The sequence below is a fragment of the Rhinichthys klamathensis genome, unplaced genomic scaffold (genome assembly GCF_029890125.1).
Source record: "Rhinichthys klamathensis goyatoka isolate OS25496 unplaced genomic scaffold, OSU_Roscu_1.1 h1tg000387l_1, whole genome shotgun sequence".
NCBI lineage: Eukaryota > Metazoa > Chordata > Actinopteri > Cypriniformes > Leuciscidae > Rhinichthys > Rhinichthys klamathensis.
Genome location: NW_026606891.1, coordinates 1,803,119 through 1,825,735, shown reverse-complemented (window position 1 = coordinate 1,825,735; position 22,617 = coordinate 1,803,119). Strand labels below are relative to the sequence as shown.

At 40.2% G+C, this 22,617-nt stretch overlaps 1 protein-coding gene across 4 annotated transcripts in view; it reads left to right on the top strand.

Annotated features, from left to right (window-relative positions):
* Positions 1–22,113, top strand: part of qkia (QKI, KH domain containing, RNA binding a) — a 90,914-nt gene extending 68,801 nt beyond the window's left edge. The window contains exons 5-8 of one of the 4 annotated variants that reach the window (XM_056234094.1): positions 14,596–14,683; positions 17,579–17,977; positions 20,681–20,755; positions 21,724–22,113. In XM_056234094.1, the coding sequence (XP_056090069.1) occupies positions 14,596–14,683; positions 17,579–17,977; positions 20,681–20,755; positions 21,724–21,740 (579 nt within the window). In that variant the 3' untranslated portion in view covers positions 21,741–22,113. Of the gene's footprint in view, positions 1–14,595; positions 14,684–17,554; positions 17,978–20,680; positions 20,756–21,723 lie in introns of all 4 variants that reach the window. The other 3 variants (XM_056234093.1, XM_056234096.1, XM_056234095.1) reach the window with 3 other exon arrangements.
* Positions 22,114–22,617: the final 504 nt, after the last annotated feature.

Below are 22,617 nucleotides of genomic sequence, written 5' to 3'. Positions count from 1 at the left end.
AGGATTTGATTGGTTAAAGCAGAGAGAATGGGGGCAGTAGCATTTCAGAGCTCTCATAGAGAGGCTCTCTGCTTTATAAACATCTGCTATATTGATTTTTACCTACCTTGAGAGGCAGCTAGCACATTACCACATGAATTTGTAATCCTGGCTTGAGCCCTGAAGAGTTGCCACAGCCGAACGGTTCTCGCTCGCAGAGACCCAAATTGAAATTTTCAGCCTTGCTTAAAGAATCAGTTCCTCACAGCATTTGAATGATCGTCAGACTCTGAGAGAGTGCATGAACGGCGGGTATGCGCGCACACACAGCCTCAGAGGCCAGGGTTAGAAGGGGGTGATTGAGAGATTCGGCTCAAAGGCCCTGTGAACTTTTCAACTCCCAGCGAGAGACAGAGGAAGGGAGAGACACAGAGAGAGATTTGAGTCGAAGGTGGGCTGGTAATGAAGGTAGTAGCGAGTGAGAGGATTAAGGCAGGAATTTAATGGAAGGAAAAAGATAAGGATCGGGCCACACTTTTATATGCGGATCGCTTCCCACAGTTCTTCCACTCCAGTCTCACTTGTCTTTTCACTTACCCATAGCATCACACACAGCCTTTCTGCTGTCGTTCAGATACCCACCAGCCTACTTCCCACTTACACTTACACTGACTGAGTGCTGGTAATCCGTTTATTTCACATTGCAGATATTTTATTAATATATCATATATGTGAATTGATAGATCTTATTCATAGGTGTGCACAATATATTGGGATCCACATCAGTTAATGTCCTTTTTTTATATATTGGTATTATCAACATTTAAAATGATTTAATGGTGATTTTAGTATTTCATTTAATTATTTTTGTTTTAGTATTAATTTTAGAGTATTTTTGTTCAATATTTTTAAAATGAATATGTAATTTAGTGGTTATTAGTCAGAATTTGAATATCTCTAATTATTATGTGTACACATTTATTTCTATCATTTATTTATTGAAATATCTATGACTGTTGCATCAAAAGCAGCTTGTAATGCAATGTAGAGTTTCTTTTTGTTATCTAATTATGCTTGCAAATCTAGGTGCATCAGCATCATATAGGTTGAAAAGGGTTACCAGATGCTGGTCAAACAGTTTTTCTCTCCCTCAATTTCTCACACCCCCTGTCCTCTGACAGGGACATCCTGTCTTTGTTCATGAAAGTGCTGACACACACGTTGACTTGTTCATAGGTCACGGATTACTTTTTTTAAGTAGTAACGAGTAACGAGCAAACACTTCTTTTTAAAAGTAACTTCCCCAACACTGTTCATAGGTCACAGTTTCTGTGACCTATCTGTGGTCACAGACCTGTGTAATCTGTGACCTATGAACAGTGTTGGGGAAGTTACTTTTAAAAAGTAGTGTTTGCTCGTTACTCGTTACTACTTAAAGTAATCCGTTACTTTACTTAGTTACCCCCTTTGGAAAATATTTTTTTACGTTACTCGTTACTTTTTTACTTTTATATTGCTTGAGTTTGGGCAGAACCCAATATCTGTTCATAAATGTGTAGGTCTATATAAAGTTCTACTATGAACTCTACTTATTGAAAAAGTAGAATTTGAAAAACCTGTATAAGTGAACACCAAAGAACAATATTAACTATTGAGCAGTGGTGACAACGCTCATGAAAAATGGTGATGTGGTGACGCCGTTCATGAAAAATGTCACAACGAACCGGCAAAAGTAATGATTATGAATATATCAAATATAGCAAGGAGAAATTTCAATTGTTTATTAATAAACAAGTGTTTTCTGTCAGTGTCGGCTGCAAAGATGAAGTTGACGATGCTGACTCGCGATCTTTGCAGTAGCGAACGTGCCAGAGAGAAATGCACATTTCATACGGATTACATAAGCAGAGAGTGGTCTGTTTTCTTTCGGTTTTAATAGTTTTGTTTAAAAGTACACATTTCAAGCTTTTTATATATTTCTCAGGTATTTGAGGCAAAGCTTATACACTGAGTTTGGACTCATTTATGAGGCGAGCTCCAGTTTATGCGCCGGCACGGAGCTCCTGAGAAGTCCTGATTAAATTGCCTGCTATATTTACTTCTTATTTATTAATCCACGTAGGCCTATTAGCCTACAGTACAGATAAATTTAATGTCGGAGCGGGATTTAAGTGAACGCCGTCTTACCGGTGAGCATGTGGGGGGAGAGGTACAATTTTCGAACAATCATCGAATATTATTTTGCTTGATATGGCAATCCTTAATATTTGGTGTTTTAAATGCCAACCCCTTTTCATCCGGTGGGTAGTATTACTTTTGGTTTGTGCAGTGTAATTCACAGAATTGACTGCTCTTCTACCTGCCTCTGTCACGTAGCCTACTGTGTGGAGCTTGTGACTATTGCAAGCGCGTAGCTGAGAAGACAGTGTCGCTATCAAATCTGTCCCTGGGAAAAGTAACGTTGTGGCGAATTGAAAAAGTAACTACGTTTCGTTTCCAAATTTTCAGTAGTAGTGCGTTACACTACTTTTTACCCGAAAAAGTAGTTATGTTACTGTAACGCGTTACACACAACACTGCCTATGAAACACTCAGGGCAACATCAGGTCCACAAATCCAAATCTTTTTGAGTTTGACTTGGAGCATAAAATTAAGATTTAGCCCTTCACAAATTCAGTTTTATCTGGGTTTGTACATTTACAGCTCAGGAAATGATCAGTAACTTTAGAAGACAAGCGGTTCACCTGAGAGCACAAGGAATAGAAGGGCTGTTGATTCCTTCTAAGATGACAGTTTAAATTTATGATGTTGTGAGAATTCTGGAACAAATCACTCTCTGCAAGCTATGTGATGCTAGTACCCTACTGCTAAACAGAAATAGAGGACGGTGGAGACAAATGCAGGTGTGGAGTATGGACACAGATTAAACACTGATAGCTGTAGCTTGTAAGGTAAAACCCTCTGTTAAGTTGTATCTTTAAAATCATGTTTTTTGTGTGTTTTTTGTTCCTTTACATTGTTCTCTGTCCAACTATTTTTGAACACAAGTTCACATCCTATGTGAACGTCCCTAACAAACACGTCTGTTATAATTATTCAAAGTTTCCTTAAGAACAATTAAAATCAATTGTAAAAAAATTAAAATACAGTTTGCACATCCTTGTTATATGGTCATGCATTAAATATGACAACGCAGTATTATGAAATGCTAAAATGAATTACTTATTTAGAATGTGCAGACTCCATGTTTTTGCTAAATCCACAAGGAACTGAGAATGGCATTGATTAAAAATGAATCGGTGATCTAATCTCTCAAATTGCATTAGCTAATTTCCATTTAAATGTGTTGGTTGTATGATTAGATCTTATCATGTGTGTACTTTTAATGTACTTGTTTCCAACAAGATTAGGCAACATCACCCTTTCCTGTATGCTAATTTATCCTGCAATCGTTTGTCTCTAAATTTGTAGACTTGGGTGCTTACTTTCCCAGTTTGCAAAGCTGCACGGATTATAGCAACTGCGCTTACAAAGCAGCTCTAATTTCGAGCAGATTCGATGACGAGCAGATGCGTTGTAGTCCAGGGACACGTTTACATATCAGATCCCTGTTAATTTAATTTACTGGTTTATACTTCAGCCCATTTGGAGATGATCGGAGAGAATGAAACAGGCTAATTACTTCGTAGGAAGGAATCTCACTCTCAAATGTGTTAAAATCCTGACAAATTGGTTTTCTCGTTAGGGGTGCTAAACCCAGGAGAGCAGCCGTCCGTGATGGGTGTTGTGGATTTAGCTTTTTAGAAGATGCAATGTGTCAAAGTTACCATGAGAGATTCTGTGCTACAAGGTGACATTGCTCATTTCCCCTCAAGGTGTGTGTTTGAGAGAGAGTCTGTCTAACATACAGCAGAAAGTCACTTATCATTGACAATAGCTGTGTTGGTATTTAAGGTCAGTGTTAATCCTGCTGTCCCAACATTCTCAAAAACCCAGTGAAAGACCTTCTGGGAAATGCTAGCCTGAGATATTCACCCTAAATATCCCCTCGCTGCAAACTGTGCGCTATATACACAATCCGTTCTTTAGCATGTCTGCTCCCAGTTGGTATTGGTGCACTAGGGAATGATGGGAAATAGAAGCTCACACCTATGACATCTCATTAAGAATCTAGGCCACTATGTGTCCATTCCCTTTACCTCAGCTAATTAAAATGGCGTTTCAAAATGTTTTTCTGGGTTATTTTAGTGTCAGCGTGCTGGGTCAACAGGAGCGAGCAAAAGTTTAACCCTTTCACACGTAAGTTTAAAATACTCTAGCGGACCTTATTATTTCCATGGCAACGTGTCATGCTTGTCATGGGACCCCGCAGCCACGATAGCGCTGTATCACTTTTATTTGGTTTTTACCTTTTTTTTATATATTTATATTTATATATTTAGAAACTTGTAAGCTATGTCTTCAACTTCCTGATATTCTAATTCTCAAATACATCTAAGTGAATGTGTTTACTAATAGTTTCTTTTATGGATGCCCCTGGCTATAAAGAACATGTAGAATCTCTTTGTGTTCGGTGTTTGTCAGGGAGGAACTTCCTGCTAGATTGTGACATCTGTAGTAACAGTTTTGCCTCCAGAGCTCAGTGGCTTTGAAACTTTACGTGGGTGTGTATAGTAGATGTAGCCCAACAGTCTGGCCCTTTCCTTTATTCCTTCCTTTCTTATAGCTTTCCTTTTTTTAACATTTCGTTTCAACTCTGCTTGCGCTTGTAGGCAGAAATCGACTAGAGAACCAACTTGCTGCTCCCCGTGTCCTCCATGATGCTTCCAATATCTTAAAAAGCCACAAAGGAAGGAGGAGGGAGGTGAAAGAGAAGAAGAGGAATGGGGAGCTTTGCTCACACAATGCTCCCAGCATCTTTCTGTGAATGGGCTCGTCCTTGCCTGTAACAAAGTGACTGGGTTAGCAGTGTTTGCACTGTAGCCTGGAGCCCTGTTCCCTTCTCTTGTCTCTTCCTTTCTCACACACACCCACTCTCTCTCACACTGTCTCTCTTGGCACATCTTTCATCCCGTGTACTCCAATAACCATAGCATTCAGTGCCTCTGCCAAGCACAATGAGTCCTGATCTAGAGAGGTTTCAAGCCTCTCTGAGTTGTCATGGGTGCTTTGCATTTGTAATCTTTTCCCAATTCAGGAACGCAGTTAATTTCACACCATACACCTGGTTATAGACCTCTCACTCACTCTTAGGCTCAGAGGAAAGGCGAAGGAGAGACAGATGGTGTATAATATACGACAGGCGCCGTGGTCTGTGGGGCGTAACGTCCTCGTCAGCCAAATTCTTGCCGTCAGCTCGCGGGCTGCGTATCTTGTGGTACGCTGCTTGACACGACAACTGTTGTGGGCAGCCAGCTCTTCGTGATCAATAAACACCTTTTCTTGAGCATGCATAATCACTCTCACCTCCAATCAGACCCATGTGACAACCCAGTACAAAATGCAATCTGGCTGCTTGCCATGGTTTTGGCATGTGTGGTGAGAATGCATATCCATTTTACTGATCATCTTTGGTTTATAATTATTTATTTATTTTTGCTCTGTTTTGAGCATCTAATAATGGCAGTGTTGTGCTATTTTCATGTAATGTAAAGAATATTTCACCCTAAAAAAAGATAATTTTCCTTATTTACATGTTGTCCCAAACCCATATGACTTTGTCAGTGGGGTCCAATTATTTGGAGAGAACTATCGCTTTAAGCATGCAGCTGCATTATTCACTTTAGAATGGCTGGAATGTAACCATACTGTACTGGATTCAATACGGCTTTAGTTTCCTTGGCCGAAATCATTGAAGATCTTGGAGGACAAAAGACAGGAAAAAATCATAGTGAATGCAACCACCTGTGACGACAGCCTCCCAAAATGCGTGCAAGTTGCCCTGCAGGTCAGTGCAACCCGTCCGAGAGTGCACTTGTGTCCCTGTTTTCAGAGCATGTGTCGCATCCGATCAGACTCAAGCCCCAGCTGCAGGGTCTAGAGCGTAGGATCACGGGTAATGGGAACATCCTCAGCCGTGAGCTTGTAAAAGCCCCGTGCGCCGCCTCTGTGACGTGGCTTGTAGATAGCTGGAGAGACATCAGCGCTCGTTGCTCCTCCTTGCATGAGTGTTACAAGCAGAACAAAGGGTCAAGGGACTTGATACTGTAGACATGCTTAAAGCACAGTGTTGTATTTTGCATATGCAGAGAAGTTTAGAAGGGTAGAATAAACTTCTTAATTAGGGATTCACAAAATAGTTATTTCATTGTTTGTTATTAGAAATTATATTTGATCGTATTAGTCAAAATTGTGTTGGTCAGTATCGGATATATATCGACCGATATTGGATATGTAATTGTGTATGCTAATTTAGCTATTTTTTTCACATTCAGATTGCAGTTGGGTCATCTAACAATCACTTAAAATTAACCTTTAAAACACTAATAATTTGATTTAAAACTAAAATGTATTTAAATGATTTTACCAAATCTCAAAACGAATGTTTATTTTTCTTATTTATTTCTTATTATTTTTCATGTTTTATTTTTCTTTTCTAAATTCACTTGTATTGTTAATTATTTATTTAGCTGTTTTACTGGCCATGTTATGAAAATATCACACTATATCTACAGTATATCACACTATATGATATCGGTATCATAATCTGCTTTGGCCAGATTTTCATTTTATTTTTAGTGTACACTTTGCCTTAGATACTGAAGCAAACTACAGTGTCCTCTAATAACTGACCATGTGTTAGTCCTGAGTTATTTTGAGAATATGGCCAAATGGGACATTTCCGAGAGCATTTTTTTGGAGCGCTGGCAAACTTTTATTTTACAATATCTGATGGTGTCGATATGGTAGCTGGTCCTGGCAGTGTGGACCGTTTCAGAACTAGAGGCCCAAGAGGTTAAGATTGTTATCCTTCTGTGCTAGTCCTGCTTTATAGTATGTGTTCCCTCTTTATCTTCTTCCCTAAAGTAGCTGTCCTCTTCTGTGTCGTGGTCTTCTTGGTTGGAGCCATGGTTTGCACCCTGGGCTTACTGACCACCAGAACCGCAACAGAAAAATGCTTCTCTTGGGGTCTGTATGCTAATCTGTCCTTTGCTGGCAGTATTTTCAAACGCTCCGTTGGACTGGCAGTTCGTCAGACTCACTGAACAGAATGGAAACCGCAGACCCAGAATAGACTGGGATTTACTTTGTGCCTATTTTCACTTGAGCACCTGCCATTTTAAAGGTACAAATTCAAGCAGCGATGTGCGAAGTGAACCACTTCTCACAGTGTAATGAGATTTGTCTTTTAATTTTCAGCTTTAAAGTGATTTTCCTGGCTTAACAAGTGTCACTACAAATGAGACAGTAGTTGCATAGAAAGAATACTGGCGTTTATTTACGGTCTAAAAAAAATCACATTTCACATCACATTATTTTAGATGCTCTCGTCTGCTGCTGAGCTGTTTTTGGGGTTGAAAAATAGTCTAATGTTAATTGCCTTTCTGAAGTGTAAATGATAAACTGATGCTAAAGGGAGCGTTTCATTTAACTGTTTTTGACTGTTCTATTAGAGCGTCTTTTTATGATACTGATGCATTATTTACAAAGACAGGCATCATTTTGTGCTTTTGGGTTAATGCCACTTATCTCGGCTAGTGAACATGCAGTCTCGTTAAGTTGTTCTCTCTGGGATTTCAATTGCCCACTCTTCACAGACTGCTATGGCCCTGTAAAGTGCTCCAACAGTGACCCTGAGGGCCTCCCAGTTATCGGCTAACTATGCATTTCAGAGCACACTGTGCTGCATAGCAGTGTGCAACAGCATAATTTAGCTGGAATAGAAGTGGTGCTATAGTTTTCAGTGTTCTCCCAGGTTTAGTTAAGCAGGAAATTTAGATTAAAAGAAAAAGTTCGGTCTATTTGCATCAAACCAAATACTGAAACAAACAATTCTGTTTCAGCTAGCATGACCTAGTCCTTTACCCTGCACTTATGCCATCCGAAAATTAGCTGTACCTTCCCTGAAAAAAAAATCGTAAGGAAGAAATGCTGATAATTGAGAATTTTTGTACAACCCCTTGTGAATGGTGATGCAATGGTTTTTCTACAGCAATTTTAATATTATTTATACAAAATAAATATAATTTTAATACCAACCCTTTATCGGTTATCAGCAATAATGTGAAAAATTATCAGCTTATTGGTGTCAGAAGTAATATTTTATTTTATTAATGGTGCATCCCTAATTAGCCTAATGCTGCCGTCTCAACCCTTTTTCCCTTACCTTTTTTTCAGTAATAGTCTTCATTTCGATACAGTGTGACAGACCTTTGACAGTGAAGGATGATATTTCAGCAATAACGGACTGTAGGTTTGACGACATCTGCATTTTATTGAGTTGGTTGCTGAGATGACAAATTAAAGGTTGTATCAGTGATTTCAGGCCCAAAAATAAATGATCACATTCATCAAATTTTTCCTAACGATCCGCTAGCTGCCCGCCCCATAAGCAGGCTGTCAAAAAAACGCGTCTCTGTAGGCAGCCTAGGCTCTGAAATCTGCACACAAAAACAAATGGGTACAACCACCACTCAAAACCAAAACAAACAGTGTTCCAACCAATCACCGACAGGGGCGGGTGTTGTGAGGTTTTGCGCTTGTGCGGTTGGGTTGGCACGGCTGGACGCGAAGTCGGAGCAAACCCCGCCCCTGTCGGTGATTGGTTGGAACACTGTTTATTTTGGTTTTGAGTGGTTGTACCCCAATATTTTTTGTGCAGATTTCAGAGCCTAGGCTGCCTACAGAGACGTGTTTTTTTGACAGCCTGCTTAGGGGCGGGCAGCTAGTGGATCGTTAGGAAAAATTAGATGAATGTGATCATTTATTTTTGGGCCTGAAATCACTGATACAACCTTTAAGACGGCCCTGGACAAAGAATCTGGATGAGTATTGGTTGCAACCATAACTTGTTCCAGAAAGAGGCCCAAAGTCAGCTTGTGACTTTGAAAAGTTGGAGTCCATCCGGATTCCCCAAGCTCTCCTTCCTGTAACAAGCTATCTGGATAAATAACATAAACCTCTTAGTTTGTAGCCCACCTCTTGAGGTTAGTCCAAGCCCCTGACTCTTCTGAAAACAGTTGGCTGTAATCTCTTCTGGTTCCCATAAAAGACCCCCTGTGGATATCAGTCCAACTGCATTTCCTTTGAACAAGTTACTAATCCTTTTACTTTGGGGAGAATAGCTGCAGACTGAAATGCCAGTGTTTGCGCTCTAGTCTAGTTACGGGGATGCTTTGGTGCCCCCCTTTGGCTTTCTGCACTCCAACCCTTGTTACATGGTGTCTGGGCTAATTATCTGCTCATTCAGAGTCAGAAGAGGCCAGGGACCAGTAGGATCAGTCCTGGCATCTAGAGAATCCTCTCAAACCAATGTCACGGAGAGAGCCAGGAATGATTCCTTTCATCTTCTCGCACTGTTTTCGGGGGGCGAATAGGATTGTGTTGGGGCATACATTAGCAGTTGTAGACAATACCAAAATTTGGTTGCATGTTTAGCATTTTGTCCCTCCTATCTTTGGCCACAGGACAAGTAGCCTGTCTGGTTTTAGATTTTTTTTTTCATTTTTTTTTTTTTTTTTTTTTTTTTATCCTGACCTACTCCAGAAGCTTTTGGTTGCAATTTGGCCCAATATGTCTCCATTACTCTTCGTTTGTATTCTCCCATTGCCAGTACACAGTGTCTCCTGAAGTCAGCAGAACATGTCATCAAGATTGTGCGTGTATTCAGTTACTTTCAAATGCAATATGTTTTCCAATTTTGCTCAAGCAAAACATCTTTTCACGCAGCATGCATTAGTATATTAGGCTCTGTGCCTTCTGCTTGCTAATATATTGGCCCTGACCCACAGAGCAGTTTGGCTATCACAGTAGAGACCTTGACTGCGCTGGCCAACACTTTTAATATTGTGTATTTGCTTTGCAGCTGCTATCCTTGACTGTGAAGTAACCTCTTCTGGGCCGTCGGGGAAGCACTGTTTTCAAATTATCCTCAATATGGTCCATCAGTCCACACTGCATGTTCAAGGGGCTGTCATAAGAGTGCTGCTTTTATTGGGATTTGCAGATTTATTTATTCAGGCCTTTTTTCCTCCGCTGATTCATTTCTCCCATTTGCCCCCGATGAACACAAGGTTATAAGGGGGTTGTAAAGCGGGCAAGGTTGGGTCACAGTCCAGAGCTGACAGCCCAGAGCACGCGGATCAGCTTTGACCCTCAAATCTCAGAATCTGATGCAAATCCGGCAGTATTTAAACCTCCAGATCAGCCTTCCCAAATCCTTTCAAGATATTCTCGGCTCGATTGGGTGGCATTAAAGGATCATAGGAGCAGAACAAAACATCGTCTGGCAGCGAGAGAGAGAGAGAGAAATAGGAAGGGGGAGGGAAAATTAGAAAGCGAGAGAGAGAAGAGGGCGAGCCAGCTGAAGGTTTTACAATGTGTTGCACCAATGGAAATCATGGATCACTTTAATGTTCCCTCTGTTTTTGCACCCCTCCTTCCTCATCTTCTGTTGTGCTTTATTTTGTTTGTTCGCTCACTCTGATCTCTTTCCTCACAGCCCTCTCTGGTGAAATCCAGCGTAATCCCGTATGGGTGCCTTTGTCCAGTGCATGTAAACATCTGTGCAGCATTTTAAATACAGCTATCACGCTCCAACCTGGCCTACATTTCATGTGGTGGTCATTTTACAGACCTTTATATTCGAAGCAATGTATATGACACACATTGTGCGTCTTGCTTTAGGGGAAGACTTCCCTCAGAGATCAAACTTGCAACCTTTTGCATTTTCAGCCTAGAGATTTAACTGACTATATGTAATACAAATAGGTTCACTGTGAGAATGCTTGTTTGATGCGTTTAATCCCCTAGTTTTAATCACCATCCATTGCTTGGATCCGAATTCCTGATCTTGAGTTGTGATCTTTTTTGAAGGCGGCATTATTGATCACTGAATAAAAGTAAAGGCATTAAAGCCTTTATTTATATATTTAAAATATTGTACACATTTATTTTACTTTTTGTCACTGTACATTTAGGATATTGATTTTTAGCTTTTCAGTGAAAGTTCTCGAAGAAGTCCATTCAATTACCATTACAAACGAGGAACACATCTGTGCTTTACTCTACCAAACTTTAAACCCTCTGTTCCATTAACAAACTAAATAAAGGAAAACGTTAGTAGCTTTACTCTGAAAACTCAGGTTTAGTTCCACTCAAGCTAACTGTCTAAGCGTATGCAGGGCATTACCTCCATGCAGTTGACAGCAGAAGGGTGGTGTAACTGCTTGTCATGCACAGTAATTTCTCATCACTGACTGGGTGACTGCTGAAGTTCATACTGAAGCTCATGCCGAAGCTTTCACAACACAGTCAGAATTTTTGAAATTATTTCTGAGGTGGATAAAATTGTCTGAATCATTTAGATTGTTGGATATTTGGTGGTGAGGGTGGAGTTGAAAGATATTTCTGTATTAAAGGGAACTTTGGTAGTGCTGGAAGTGACAAAGGTAATGCTAATAATCCTAGAAAATTATAGAGCTTTCTCTCTACTTTTTTTTTTTTTTTGTCAACTTAAATGTTTCTCTTGTCCACTTTTCTTATCTGGTGGGCTGTTTTAGTTAAAGATGACCTTGAATTGTATCGCAACTTGAAAGGAAACACCTGTAAAAACCTGACTTGGCTCTGTATATGTAATGTTTCATTCCAATATAATTTAAGCATGCAAGATTTTCTGCTGGACATGAGCACTTGCTGGTGGACACCACAGATCTACCGTCTCAGACTGAAAAAGCAAATGGCCTCAGAAATGGCTGTAAACGATTTATTATGTAGAGGAAATGCTGTAGTTCTGTGCGTGTAGCAAAATTGATGTGCTCACAAGTTCTGCTTTCACAGTCTACTGTTCCCTGTCCTCCCCCACGGCCAATGAGAGCCGCTTCACTCCGCTGCCCTTACAAATAGACCCCATTGATTGAATCTGATTCCTGTGGATAGAGCAGGATTATTGAGCGGCCTTCCCTGATGTCTCACACCCAGAGTGTGTGTGGAAACGTTCTCTCGGTGTCAGCTTTTGTTGCTTAAATCAGAGGGATGTCTCCCCAGAGCCTCCCCCCTTCTGATGACACACAGCTCTCTTCCTTTATTTTACTTCCTCCCTCCCTTCTCTCGCCTGCAATAATTTCTTTTCTTTCTTTTTTACAAACATCCCGTGAATGCCTATATCTCGTGAGGAAGAATCAGAGAAAGAGGGTGTTATAAAAAAGAATGAAGGAAAAAATCTGACCTAACCTCGAACAGAAATGTCCACTCTACAGTGACTCTGAGGAGCAGCGTCATCGGCCCTTGAAGGAAGTCTCTGCTCCACTAACCCCTGTCATCGCAGACCTGTGGGGAGTTACTCTTACTGACCAGAGGCACTGCAGCCTCATTAAATATGCTGCAGAATGAGCCAGAAACAAAGTCTTAGTTTGTGGGACGAGAGAAAATCGACTCCATCTGCTTTTATGGTCAGCACTGAGATGTTGTTATTTGGATTTAGAGCTGAGCCAACAACACAAAGTCCTGCTTCAGCAGAAATGAGAGCGTGATTGTTTATGGTGTTTTGGGGCTTTTTTGACTCGTTTATCCTCTTCCTCACCCCTCTTAGAGGGATAAATAGGCCCGGCTGACCCAGACCCTGATTTCCCTCCTTGCACTGACCCATTGCATTAATCTGTTATAATACAAAGAGTTTTTTTTTTTGTTGTTTTTTTTCCATTCTAATAGTTTATATACCGATAGTTTCTTATTAAACTCAGCTTCAAACAGAAAAATTGTGATTGTCCATTCACATTGAATGGAAAGAGTAACCTAGAAATTCTGCCTACTAACTACTTTTGTTTTTTGTGGAAAGTCTAGAATGACATGAGGGCAAGTAAATGACACACTTTTGGCGCTTATCATATCTATCGGTGTGGCTCTGTACTGGTGGTTCACCCTCATTGGCTGAGGACCCGTGGGCCGTGTGTATGCTTGAACAGGAAACCCTGGAGCAGATCTTTGCCCTTGTTGAATGGCATACTCCTTGTCAGTTCAGACAGTATTAGAGCAGCTTTGCCGAAACTGAGATCTGCTGGCCAGTGTAAGAGCGAACAGACATCATTTGTAAGGCGGTGGAAGGATGTGTGACAGGAATGCTGCTCGGTCATTGGAAACTTTCAATGTGTGCATGTCTGTTCATTTTCACTGTGTATGATAGGCTAGTGGTAGAGGATTTGATCTGCTCTCACAAAATTTACAGGACTAATCCTAGTTGAAACGTGTGAAGGACTGCACTGAACACTGTTTGTATCAGTGTTTTATCAGGCTCAGAAGTCGTCGAGTGGACAAATGAAGATTTTTCCTTTCTTTTCTGCACTCTGTTCGATTAACCTGGGTTTGTTTTCTTTGTTCGGTCTTCACATGAGTGGCGTTATTGTAACAAGCACATAGATGCAGATTCGATGGCTATCCATGAGCTCTTCGGTTGTGAAGGGTTCAAACAAAAGCTCCACTTTCTCTAAGAGAATGTTTTTGTGTCTCTATTGAATTACTGAAGTTCATAGGAATGGTTGAGTCATTCATGCGGGGGCATTCCGTAGCTTCAGTGCCGTTTTTATTTTTCTCTCTGATTGAGGAAATTACTCCGGGTCTATCTCAGCTTTGAGTCATGTGGATGTGTAGATTTTGACTAATCTAGAGTAGTGTTATTTCTGCAGTCAAAGTCCCTTAAGGGCAACTCTCACAATACCACTCAAATATGGTGTCTGTCAAAGTAGTTTGGCCTTTGATGTGTGCTCTCCTAAGTTAACTCAGAAACACCATGAAAAGTTAAAGGTATCCCAGTCCTCCAGTGTGTCTGTAGCTTGATATGTAAATCTGAATTCAGCTGGTTGCTCCTCTCTCTCTCTCTCTCTCTCTCTCTCTCTCTCTCTCTCTCTCTCTCTCTCTCTCTCTCTCTCTCTCTCTCTCTCTCTCTCTCTCTCTCTCTCTCTCTCTCTCTCTCTCTCTCTCTCTCTCTCTCTCTCTCTCTCTCTCTCTCTCTCTCTCTCTCTCTCTCTCTCTCTCTCATACAAGTCCCTTTGTGTTTTTTGGGATTTTAGTAGCTCTGTGTTGAGAGATCTCATGTTTGGTTTACTCTTTTCTCTTTCTCTGTAATCAAAAGTGTGCATCCTTCCCTGTCTAGAAGCACTAGACTTTTAGTTCCTGCTGAGAGTAGATGTTTACTGTGTTCTACTCCAACGCTAGTTAGTTAATTAGTTTTAATTAATGTTCATATAAAGTCTAGGAATTTTGCATATATATATATATATATATATATATATATATAAATATATATAACATTTTATACAGTTACATATTAGTTATCATTATTAGCTTTTTATGAATTATTTTCTTCCGTTAGATATTCACTGTCAATTTGAATACTAACCTGATTTTGCATTAATGCTAGTTGGTGATTGATTGTGAGTAATGAGGGTCTGTTTCTTTTCTTAGGCGGAAGGAGAAGATAATCTAAAGAAGATGCAGCTGATGGAGCTGGCCATTCTGAACGGAACGTACAGAGACACCAACATAAAAACGCGTAAGGAGAGACATTTACACCAACAGCTTAGACACTTAGGAGCTTTGTATAAACACACACACTCCTGAATAAAATGACTTAAACATCAGCACAACCACAAGACAAATATTAAGAAATTATGAGTTCAGCTGTGATTGTGTTCACAGTGACTAAAGACACTTGTTTAAATGCTTACACTAGGGATGTGACGGTGAGGATTTTTTCACACCGGTTAATCGACGTGTTACAACACCGGTAATACCTGTATCACCGGCGGGGGCTTTTAAATCGCTAATTTAAAGGCACATGTAAAATGCCTGCGTTTGCACGGGCATGCATAAGGTGGTCGTGTGGAGCAACACTGTTTTGTTATTGTGCGCTGAATTGCCGCTCATTTGAAAACGAAACAAATTTTTTTTACATCGCGGTGCTACTGCAGCAGTGTGCACTTCAATGTCACTTATACATTAGCGTCAATTCATCCTTCGCAGGGAGTTTGATGTGATCTGGCAAATCAAAATCCACCATTTTTGTCCAACAAAGCAGTAAGGAGAGTAGTAGTTTAGTAGTCTAGATTAGTAGATTAACGTCGGTGGATTTGAACTTGTCTTTAACTGAGGCAATCTCTCACGACACAGAGCCACAAAACGGTAGGCCTATTGTTTAATTTTCTTTGACTGACCAAATTTGAAAGTTGAGACTTTGTTTCATATTAAATATTACCTGCTCGGTCCTGTCTGTCAGCACGTACAGTGTCCTTATAGGCTACGTGAGTTTCACGTATAAAATTAAGTTAACGAACAACCTCGATCCATCAGGAAACGCCAGGTCGCTGAATTTCACTGCGCTTCATGAAGAGTTTTTCTTTTGCGTAAAGAAGCCGTTCGCCGGAGATGTGTTAAAGATAGCAGTGCATTCATGATTAGGCTACCGGTTTAATAATCCTCCTGGCTCCGGGTCTGAGTGAGTCATTTACTCTCTTACCTTTGTTCTTTGATTTACTTTAATGACGCTTTAAGACCAGCTGCTGACACAGACGCGATCAACACGCGTCCCATTTTCTCACAAATCTCTACGTTAATTTAAGACTTTATTTAAATCATTTAAGACTGCTCTTATGAGGACACTCGTCAAAACTGACATTTTGGCATAATTGTTGTGTGTTATGGTTTGTTCAAGCCCGAAAGAGAACTCGATACTGACGCGCGTCTTTTCTGTGGGCCGCACCGTGTGTGTGTGTAGGCAGGACAGCGCGGTCTCTTTAGTCTTGTCGCGCTTAATATCATTCACATTAATAAGAGCGTGATCATACAACGGTAGTCAACGGGTGACAGAAAAAAACGGATAGCATACTGCGTAATTGCGTTAAATATATATGCCTATATTTCTTTTTTTTTTTGTGTGTGTGGTGTCGCGGCGGAAAAGTGATGAAACCGGTGTTGCGCCTGAACACCGTGTAACACCGACTACCGTAGCAAGCCTAGCTTACACGCGCCAAATCACACCCGAATGTGTTAGCCATAATCCATCTCTTATAATCCATCCTTAATCCATGTGTAAATGAACACACATGCAGTGACATATAGAATACATTTTTTGTGCATTCTTATTCTGACCATAAATGAGCAATTAAAAAAGCAGAGCACTTTAGAGTTCATCAGACAAGATGCTCGTGTTAATTCTAGAAAGAATCCTTACCACTGCAGACTCCTCATGAAAACATCTAATCATCTGCCCACAGTCTAGTATTTCTGTCTCTCTTTATCCCTCCCTCTGTCTCTCCCTCTCTTTTTCTCTTCCTCCCTCTCTTTCTCCCACTTCCTTTCAAAGCTGTTCCAAATGCAATCACAGCCTGTGTAATCTTGGTGTGGCGTACAGAATCATTTTGCTGCATGATTGTGATTTTTAGGTTGTCTTCAAGTCATAAATGTGTATTATTGTTTAAAGGTATTTGCATACAACTCTGCCCATGTCATACATATCCATTACTGCAATGCATATCTACATTGACATAGGGAGATTTGGACTTGTATATACTGCTCTCTAAAGTAACATTTGCATGATTGTTTATATTTTTTATATATATATGGTGTATGTTTTTATGATTGTGTGCATGCATAGTTGGATATATATGACGAACATTCTTTGGAAGAAGCACACCTGTTTGATTCTGTTTTGCTTCAGTGCAGAATGCTTACAAGCATTTTAATTTTCAGCCCTGTTGTGGTTATTTCCTCTCAACATCTGCACTAAATGTCCCAGTGGCATGTAGAGGTTTTGATTCATGTGGGAAAGCTTATGGCCAGTTAATTGAATCAATTCTAGAAAGTCCACTGTAGAGTTACAACCCTAAGAAATAACATCATGTTTTAGCTCATGAAGTGGTGCTTCCTCTGCATGCCACACAGGACAGTAAGTTCAGATGTGCTGCTTTAAATCAGTTACTCTGTTGTGTATTAGTGCCTGTGTTTTGATGATCGGTTTGCCCTGTTATGATCAATCATCAGTTTCTCCTTGTGTTTTAGTTTTGATTAAATTTTCTGTAATGATTTTGGTTGTGGGGTTTGTTTTAGTTTGCTTTAGAATGTGACTTTTTTTTGTTGTTCATTGACCATCGCATGGACTAATTTTCCTTTATTTTTTTCCCCACCCTCTTTTTTCCTCTTTTCATGTACTTCTGTTTTCCTTTCTCTGCCTGTGCTTTTCTCACATCTGTTTTTGTGCCTTCTGTCCATTTCTATTTCCCCCCCTTCTGCTCTGAAAATTTTACACGCGTTCACACACCAAACCTCCTTCTACGGCTCTATCTCTCCCATTACTTTTCTCTCTGTGTCATCCTGCCTCTTTCTCTCTTTTCACTCTTTCTGTCTTTCACTCTTTCGTTTACGGCAGCCACCCTTGCGTTCTCTCTTGCAGCAGCGGCAGCGGCTGCTCAAGGCCAGCGTTTGATCGCATCCCCTGCGGGTCAGGTCCTCTCCCAGTCTGGCCTCAGGCCCCCCACTCCGGCAGGGACCCCCATTATGAACCTCATGCGGCCCACTCAGATGGCCACCGTGCTACCCAACGGCACCCCTACATTGGTGCCCCCGACGCCTGACGGGGGCATTATCTACACCACGCCCTATGATTACCCTTATGCCTTGGCACCCACGTCTCTGCTGGAATATCCCATCGAGCACAGCGGAGTCCTAGGTAAGCGGGCGTGGGGGCTTGGCACTTCACCCTTTGGTGCCCCGCAAGAGGGCTTTGCTGGGGTGTTTTACGGGGGCATGTTCGATGGGGCGTCTCCCGGCCCCGTTCAGGACTCACTCAAAGGTAAATATGTAATGACTAGCTCATGCTAGCGGGCTGGGTAATTCAGGTGATTAAAGACATAGCTTCCTAGGCACAAAAAGAAACATTTTATGCCACTGAGACGGGCTGGGAAAGGGACCACTTAAATGTGTCTAAAACAAGGTGTGTTCGTCTGTCCAAATTGTATTTATTAAATTTTTTTTGCTGCTGCGTAAGAAGTCTTTTCTCAGGACACACGCACAGACTCGCCATCGCAGACAGTGGCGACATGCTTGCTTGCACACATCTTTTTTCCGTCTCTCTCTTTCTTGCCGCAGGCTTTGTCAGGCAGGCTACTGGTGGATCCCCTTGGATTTCTCCTGGCTTTTGAAATCATTTCTCTCTTGCCTGCTGTAGCAGGCCTTAGTACCGGTGCCGAGCGGCAGAGAAAGAGAGAAAGAGCCTAGAGTCCCGTTGGGGATGTTCATTAAATTCTTCCACTATTCTCACTGTATTCCAATTGTCTTATTTTTACCCTTGTGAACTTGAGTGCTCGACCCTATTCAGAGAGAATTACCCATACTCCCCTGCCTAGCGAGGGGCTTCTGCAAGCGCTCGCAAAGAAGATAGATAACTACAACATCACAACCTCTTTTACAGACTCGCCACTTTGCATCAAAGCAATGTAAACATTAACAAATCAATTGTTTAAGTGGACATGACAATCAATAGCATGATGAAGTCACGTGTCAGTAGCTGAATGTTACGCATGAAAAGCTTCCGTTTGTTTTCGTCTTTGATCCGATGGAGGGCTTTCTGAGTTCCGTTTAATGGATGTTGTACAGTTGGCACATTTGGATCTTCTGCTGTTCTGACAGTGTCGGGGATTCCACTTTTAAACTTGAACACTTACAAGCTTAGCAGCCTTTTATTTACTTATAGTATCGATCCAACATCAAACCAGACCAGACCATTCTCTCTCTCTCTCGCTCTCTTTTTAACTCGCTCAGAAGTGATTTGCTGGACATCTGCTGTTGCAGCATAGCATGTGGGCGTATACACACACAGTTCGAGGGAAACGTTAGCTCTTCCAGAATTTCTCCAGAGGAGAGTAAAAGCATTTGTCCTTAGCAACTATTCTGTGATGTCATGATGTGAGTTGGTAGTCATCACATCTCATGGAGATCCACAGAGTCATACAGGATTACTAATGCTTAAATCAATAATGAAGATTTCCCCCAAAAAAAGATATGGGGGAAACAAGTCTACAGTTTCCTATTGTAGTTTTAAATCTTTGGCTAGTAAGTGAATAGATTCTGTCAGACAGTCATTCTTCTCCTGGTCTCGCGCAATAATCATAAGACTGAAAAAGCTTCCTTCACCAATCTGTCTCAAGGTCTGTGCATGCCAAGAGTGAAACAAATCAAAACTGTGGCAATTTAATGTCACATCAACGCATCTGATTGTACAAAATTCCCTTGCTTTAATGCAAAATACAACCCATCAACCCTTTCAATTTATAACTAAATAACCTGTAAATCGTCACACCACGTTAAGTGAATTTTGTTTTATCAGATGGGTTGCATTCTAAAAGCTGATAATATAGATAATACGAGTGATAATGCAAGCTTTATTTCGTTTTGTGCATTGATATAGGAATATAGCACAGTATAATAACTGAGGTGTACTATTAGAAATGGTAGAAATTAGAAATAAGTACATTTTGTCTGTTACCCCCACTGTGTTTATATTTTGTTCTTTTGAGTCTGAGACCAACAATATTAACAACTGCCAGCTCCACATCTATCTGGTATTCCGTTCCAAGCACAATTAAATATATATATATTTTTTATTGATTGTCTATAGAGAGCAAGTAACATATGACGTAAAGGAAAACAACTTCATTCATGTGTGAAAATGCATTTTTCACAATTTATAGAGAATTTTGCTTTTGGCGTAGAAAAGACCTTCACCATGGAAGCAATTACTACTCCACTATCAACAGTTGTTTCAGATCGTTTTGTTCTGTGCATTACCTTTGAGATTGAACAAGGAGATAATGTAAATTTAATTAATTTTATAATCAACGTGCTTAGAATTTTTCGTCTATTTTTGTTTTCACTGGTCATCTTGTCTTTTTACATAATGTAGTCTTGTGAGCAGAGCAGAGAGTTTGTATTTTAGCCGGTTTGCTGAAATGTAGAAAACCAGGTGCTGTCACACAGTAATCACAGGGTGTCAAAACTTGATTACATTTTGCGATCAAATGATGCTGCTTCCACTGTTGTAATTTGTTTTTTTACTAAAACACACCTTGGTTTTTTCCCCATTGCCCGCCCGTCTCAAATCTTACGAGTTAAACCAATTACTATGTAATTTTAAGTTTGTAAGTTATACATTGTTTAATTTCTGGGGGTTTTTTGGTATGCATTTATTACACTTTATTTTTTATGAATTGTCTGTGTTCATATTGTGAATATGTATTCTATGTAGAAACAATTTAAATTTAAATAGATGAGAATTCATGTAAAGCCTGTTTCACAGCTAGCCTGCTCAAATTTGAGCCTCTTTTTGAATTGATCTCTTAAATAAAAGGTCAAAATGCTCTGTATTTCTCTGGTTTGTACAGTTCCGCTGCAGCGTTTGAGGCTGGTTGCATGATCTAGCTGTGCTCCACAGGCTTTACATGTCTGTTTTTCTTCTGGGCTGAAACATTTCTAACCTTATGGACCTGTTGTAATCTAGGTGCAATGGCTACTAAAGTGCGGAGACATGATTCACGGGTCCATCCTTACCAAAGGATAGTGACCGCAGACAGAGGTTAGTTAGAAAAGATACTTCTACCTTTTTTATTCTTTGTATTGCATTATCTCTGAACGGGGGATCATATACGCGTATCTTTACTGTGGAAATGTGTTTACATATGAAATGCCTCTGGAAACACTCAGGTTTATGGAAACATGACTGTAACTGAATTAAATGCCATTTGTTTAAGTTGTAAATATCAGTGCGTTCCTTAACTACATCTAGATCCAAAAAATAGATTTTATTCTTTTTGTGTTGCTTTGTTTTTCTGATTTGTTTAAATCGTTTTAAAATACAAAGAAGGGACTGGAATAAGTTTCCGTTGCCAGCAAAGCCATTGTCTAATTGCTTAAATTATTACCTCACTATTTTTTTATGTCTCAGGTTAATCTCATCGGATTTTGTTTGTTCATCTCTTTAAGTGTAAAATGTACTTCACACCCAGTTATCTTTTAGTTTTACTAAAGGTACTATTTCTTGAGTATTTTTTATAGCAGATGTATTTTTTAATCCTGTGTATACGTTTACTGAAAATAAAGAGAAAAATCCAGTGATATTTTGCAACCTTTATCTGTTTATTTGCGTAACGTAGCACTAGCTCTCTGATTCCCCCTCACAACTAATTACACTGTTCGTAACACGCATTTCGACTCGACACTAAAATGTTACTAGTTTTTTTTTTGTATGTGTTTCTCGTTTGTCTACGTTATACCTCTCTGCTTTTGTTTGTGGGAACATGGGGCATTTTAGCGCTTTAATTACATGTAATAACGTTCTGATTGAACTCTGATCATGACGTTAGTGTGTCATGATCATAACGAGGTTTAGCCTGTGTTTGTCTCTTGGCCATGGATTTGGGGGTTAAACTAAGATTGCATTCATTTTGCTGTTAAAATGATGTCATTCCGGTCTCTTCTTGCTAACTAATATCTTTTCTACCTTTTTTTTTTTTCTTTTTTTTGTTTTTGTTCCTAACCACCTAGCCGCCACCGGCAACTAACAAATGACCTCTGAACTCTGAACTCTTCACCCAATGATGAGCCGCCCAAGCCTGCCTGCTGATCAGATTAACTGGTAATTGCCTTTTGCTAGCCTGGTGGACACAGAGAGAGAGGCACCTGTCCGAGCAGTGATCCTAACACAAACCAACATAAAACACAACAACCCTCCATACCAACACGTTGTGTAGCGATAACAACTATGATACTTTATTTTGTTTTTATCATTTCTTTCTTTTTCTTTTTAAACCTCAAATGACTGGGTGGATGTTAACAGTGATGTTGCGTTACCCAAAAATCTGCACTGAAGTTTAAAAGCAATAAAGAAGCGCCTTCTGCTAATTCAGCCCTTAAATGCATTTACACTCACATAGCTCCAGTTAAAAAAAAAAAAAAAAAAAAAAAATGATGACGACCCCAGTTTTATCAGTTATAACGCTAAAAGGGGCGTCAGGATCCAGATTATGTCTATACGCTACCCCACCCATTTAAACTGTCACTATGAATCAACAAAAGAAAAAGAAGGAAAGAAATCTGCACTCACACCAACTTGTGTATTTCCTGTCCTTCTCTGATGGAATCCTGTGTTTTTCATTTGATTAGTTTTACTGTGCTGACACATTCTGGGTGTGCCTGTCCAGCTGACTTAGAGCATGGCTACAATGACAGATTGCAAAAAGCTTGTTTTGATTTCTTTGTTCTGTTACTTCTCCCTATTTTATTTCTTATGTTTCCATGTATCTTATTAGCGTTTGGCAATACTTGCAGATTTATACGTGCTGCTCATTGCAGTATCTGTGCCAGCTCAGTAGGGGGCAGTAGGCAGAGTCAGGCAGGGCAATAGCAGGAGAGATTGGGGTGAAGTGTTTTTGGAGTCTT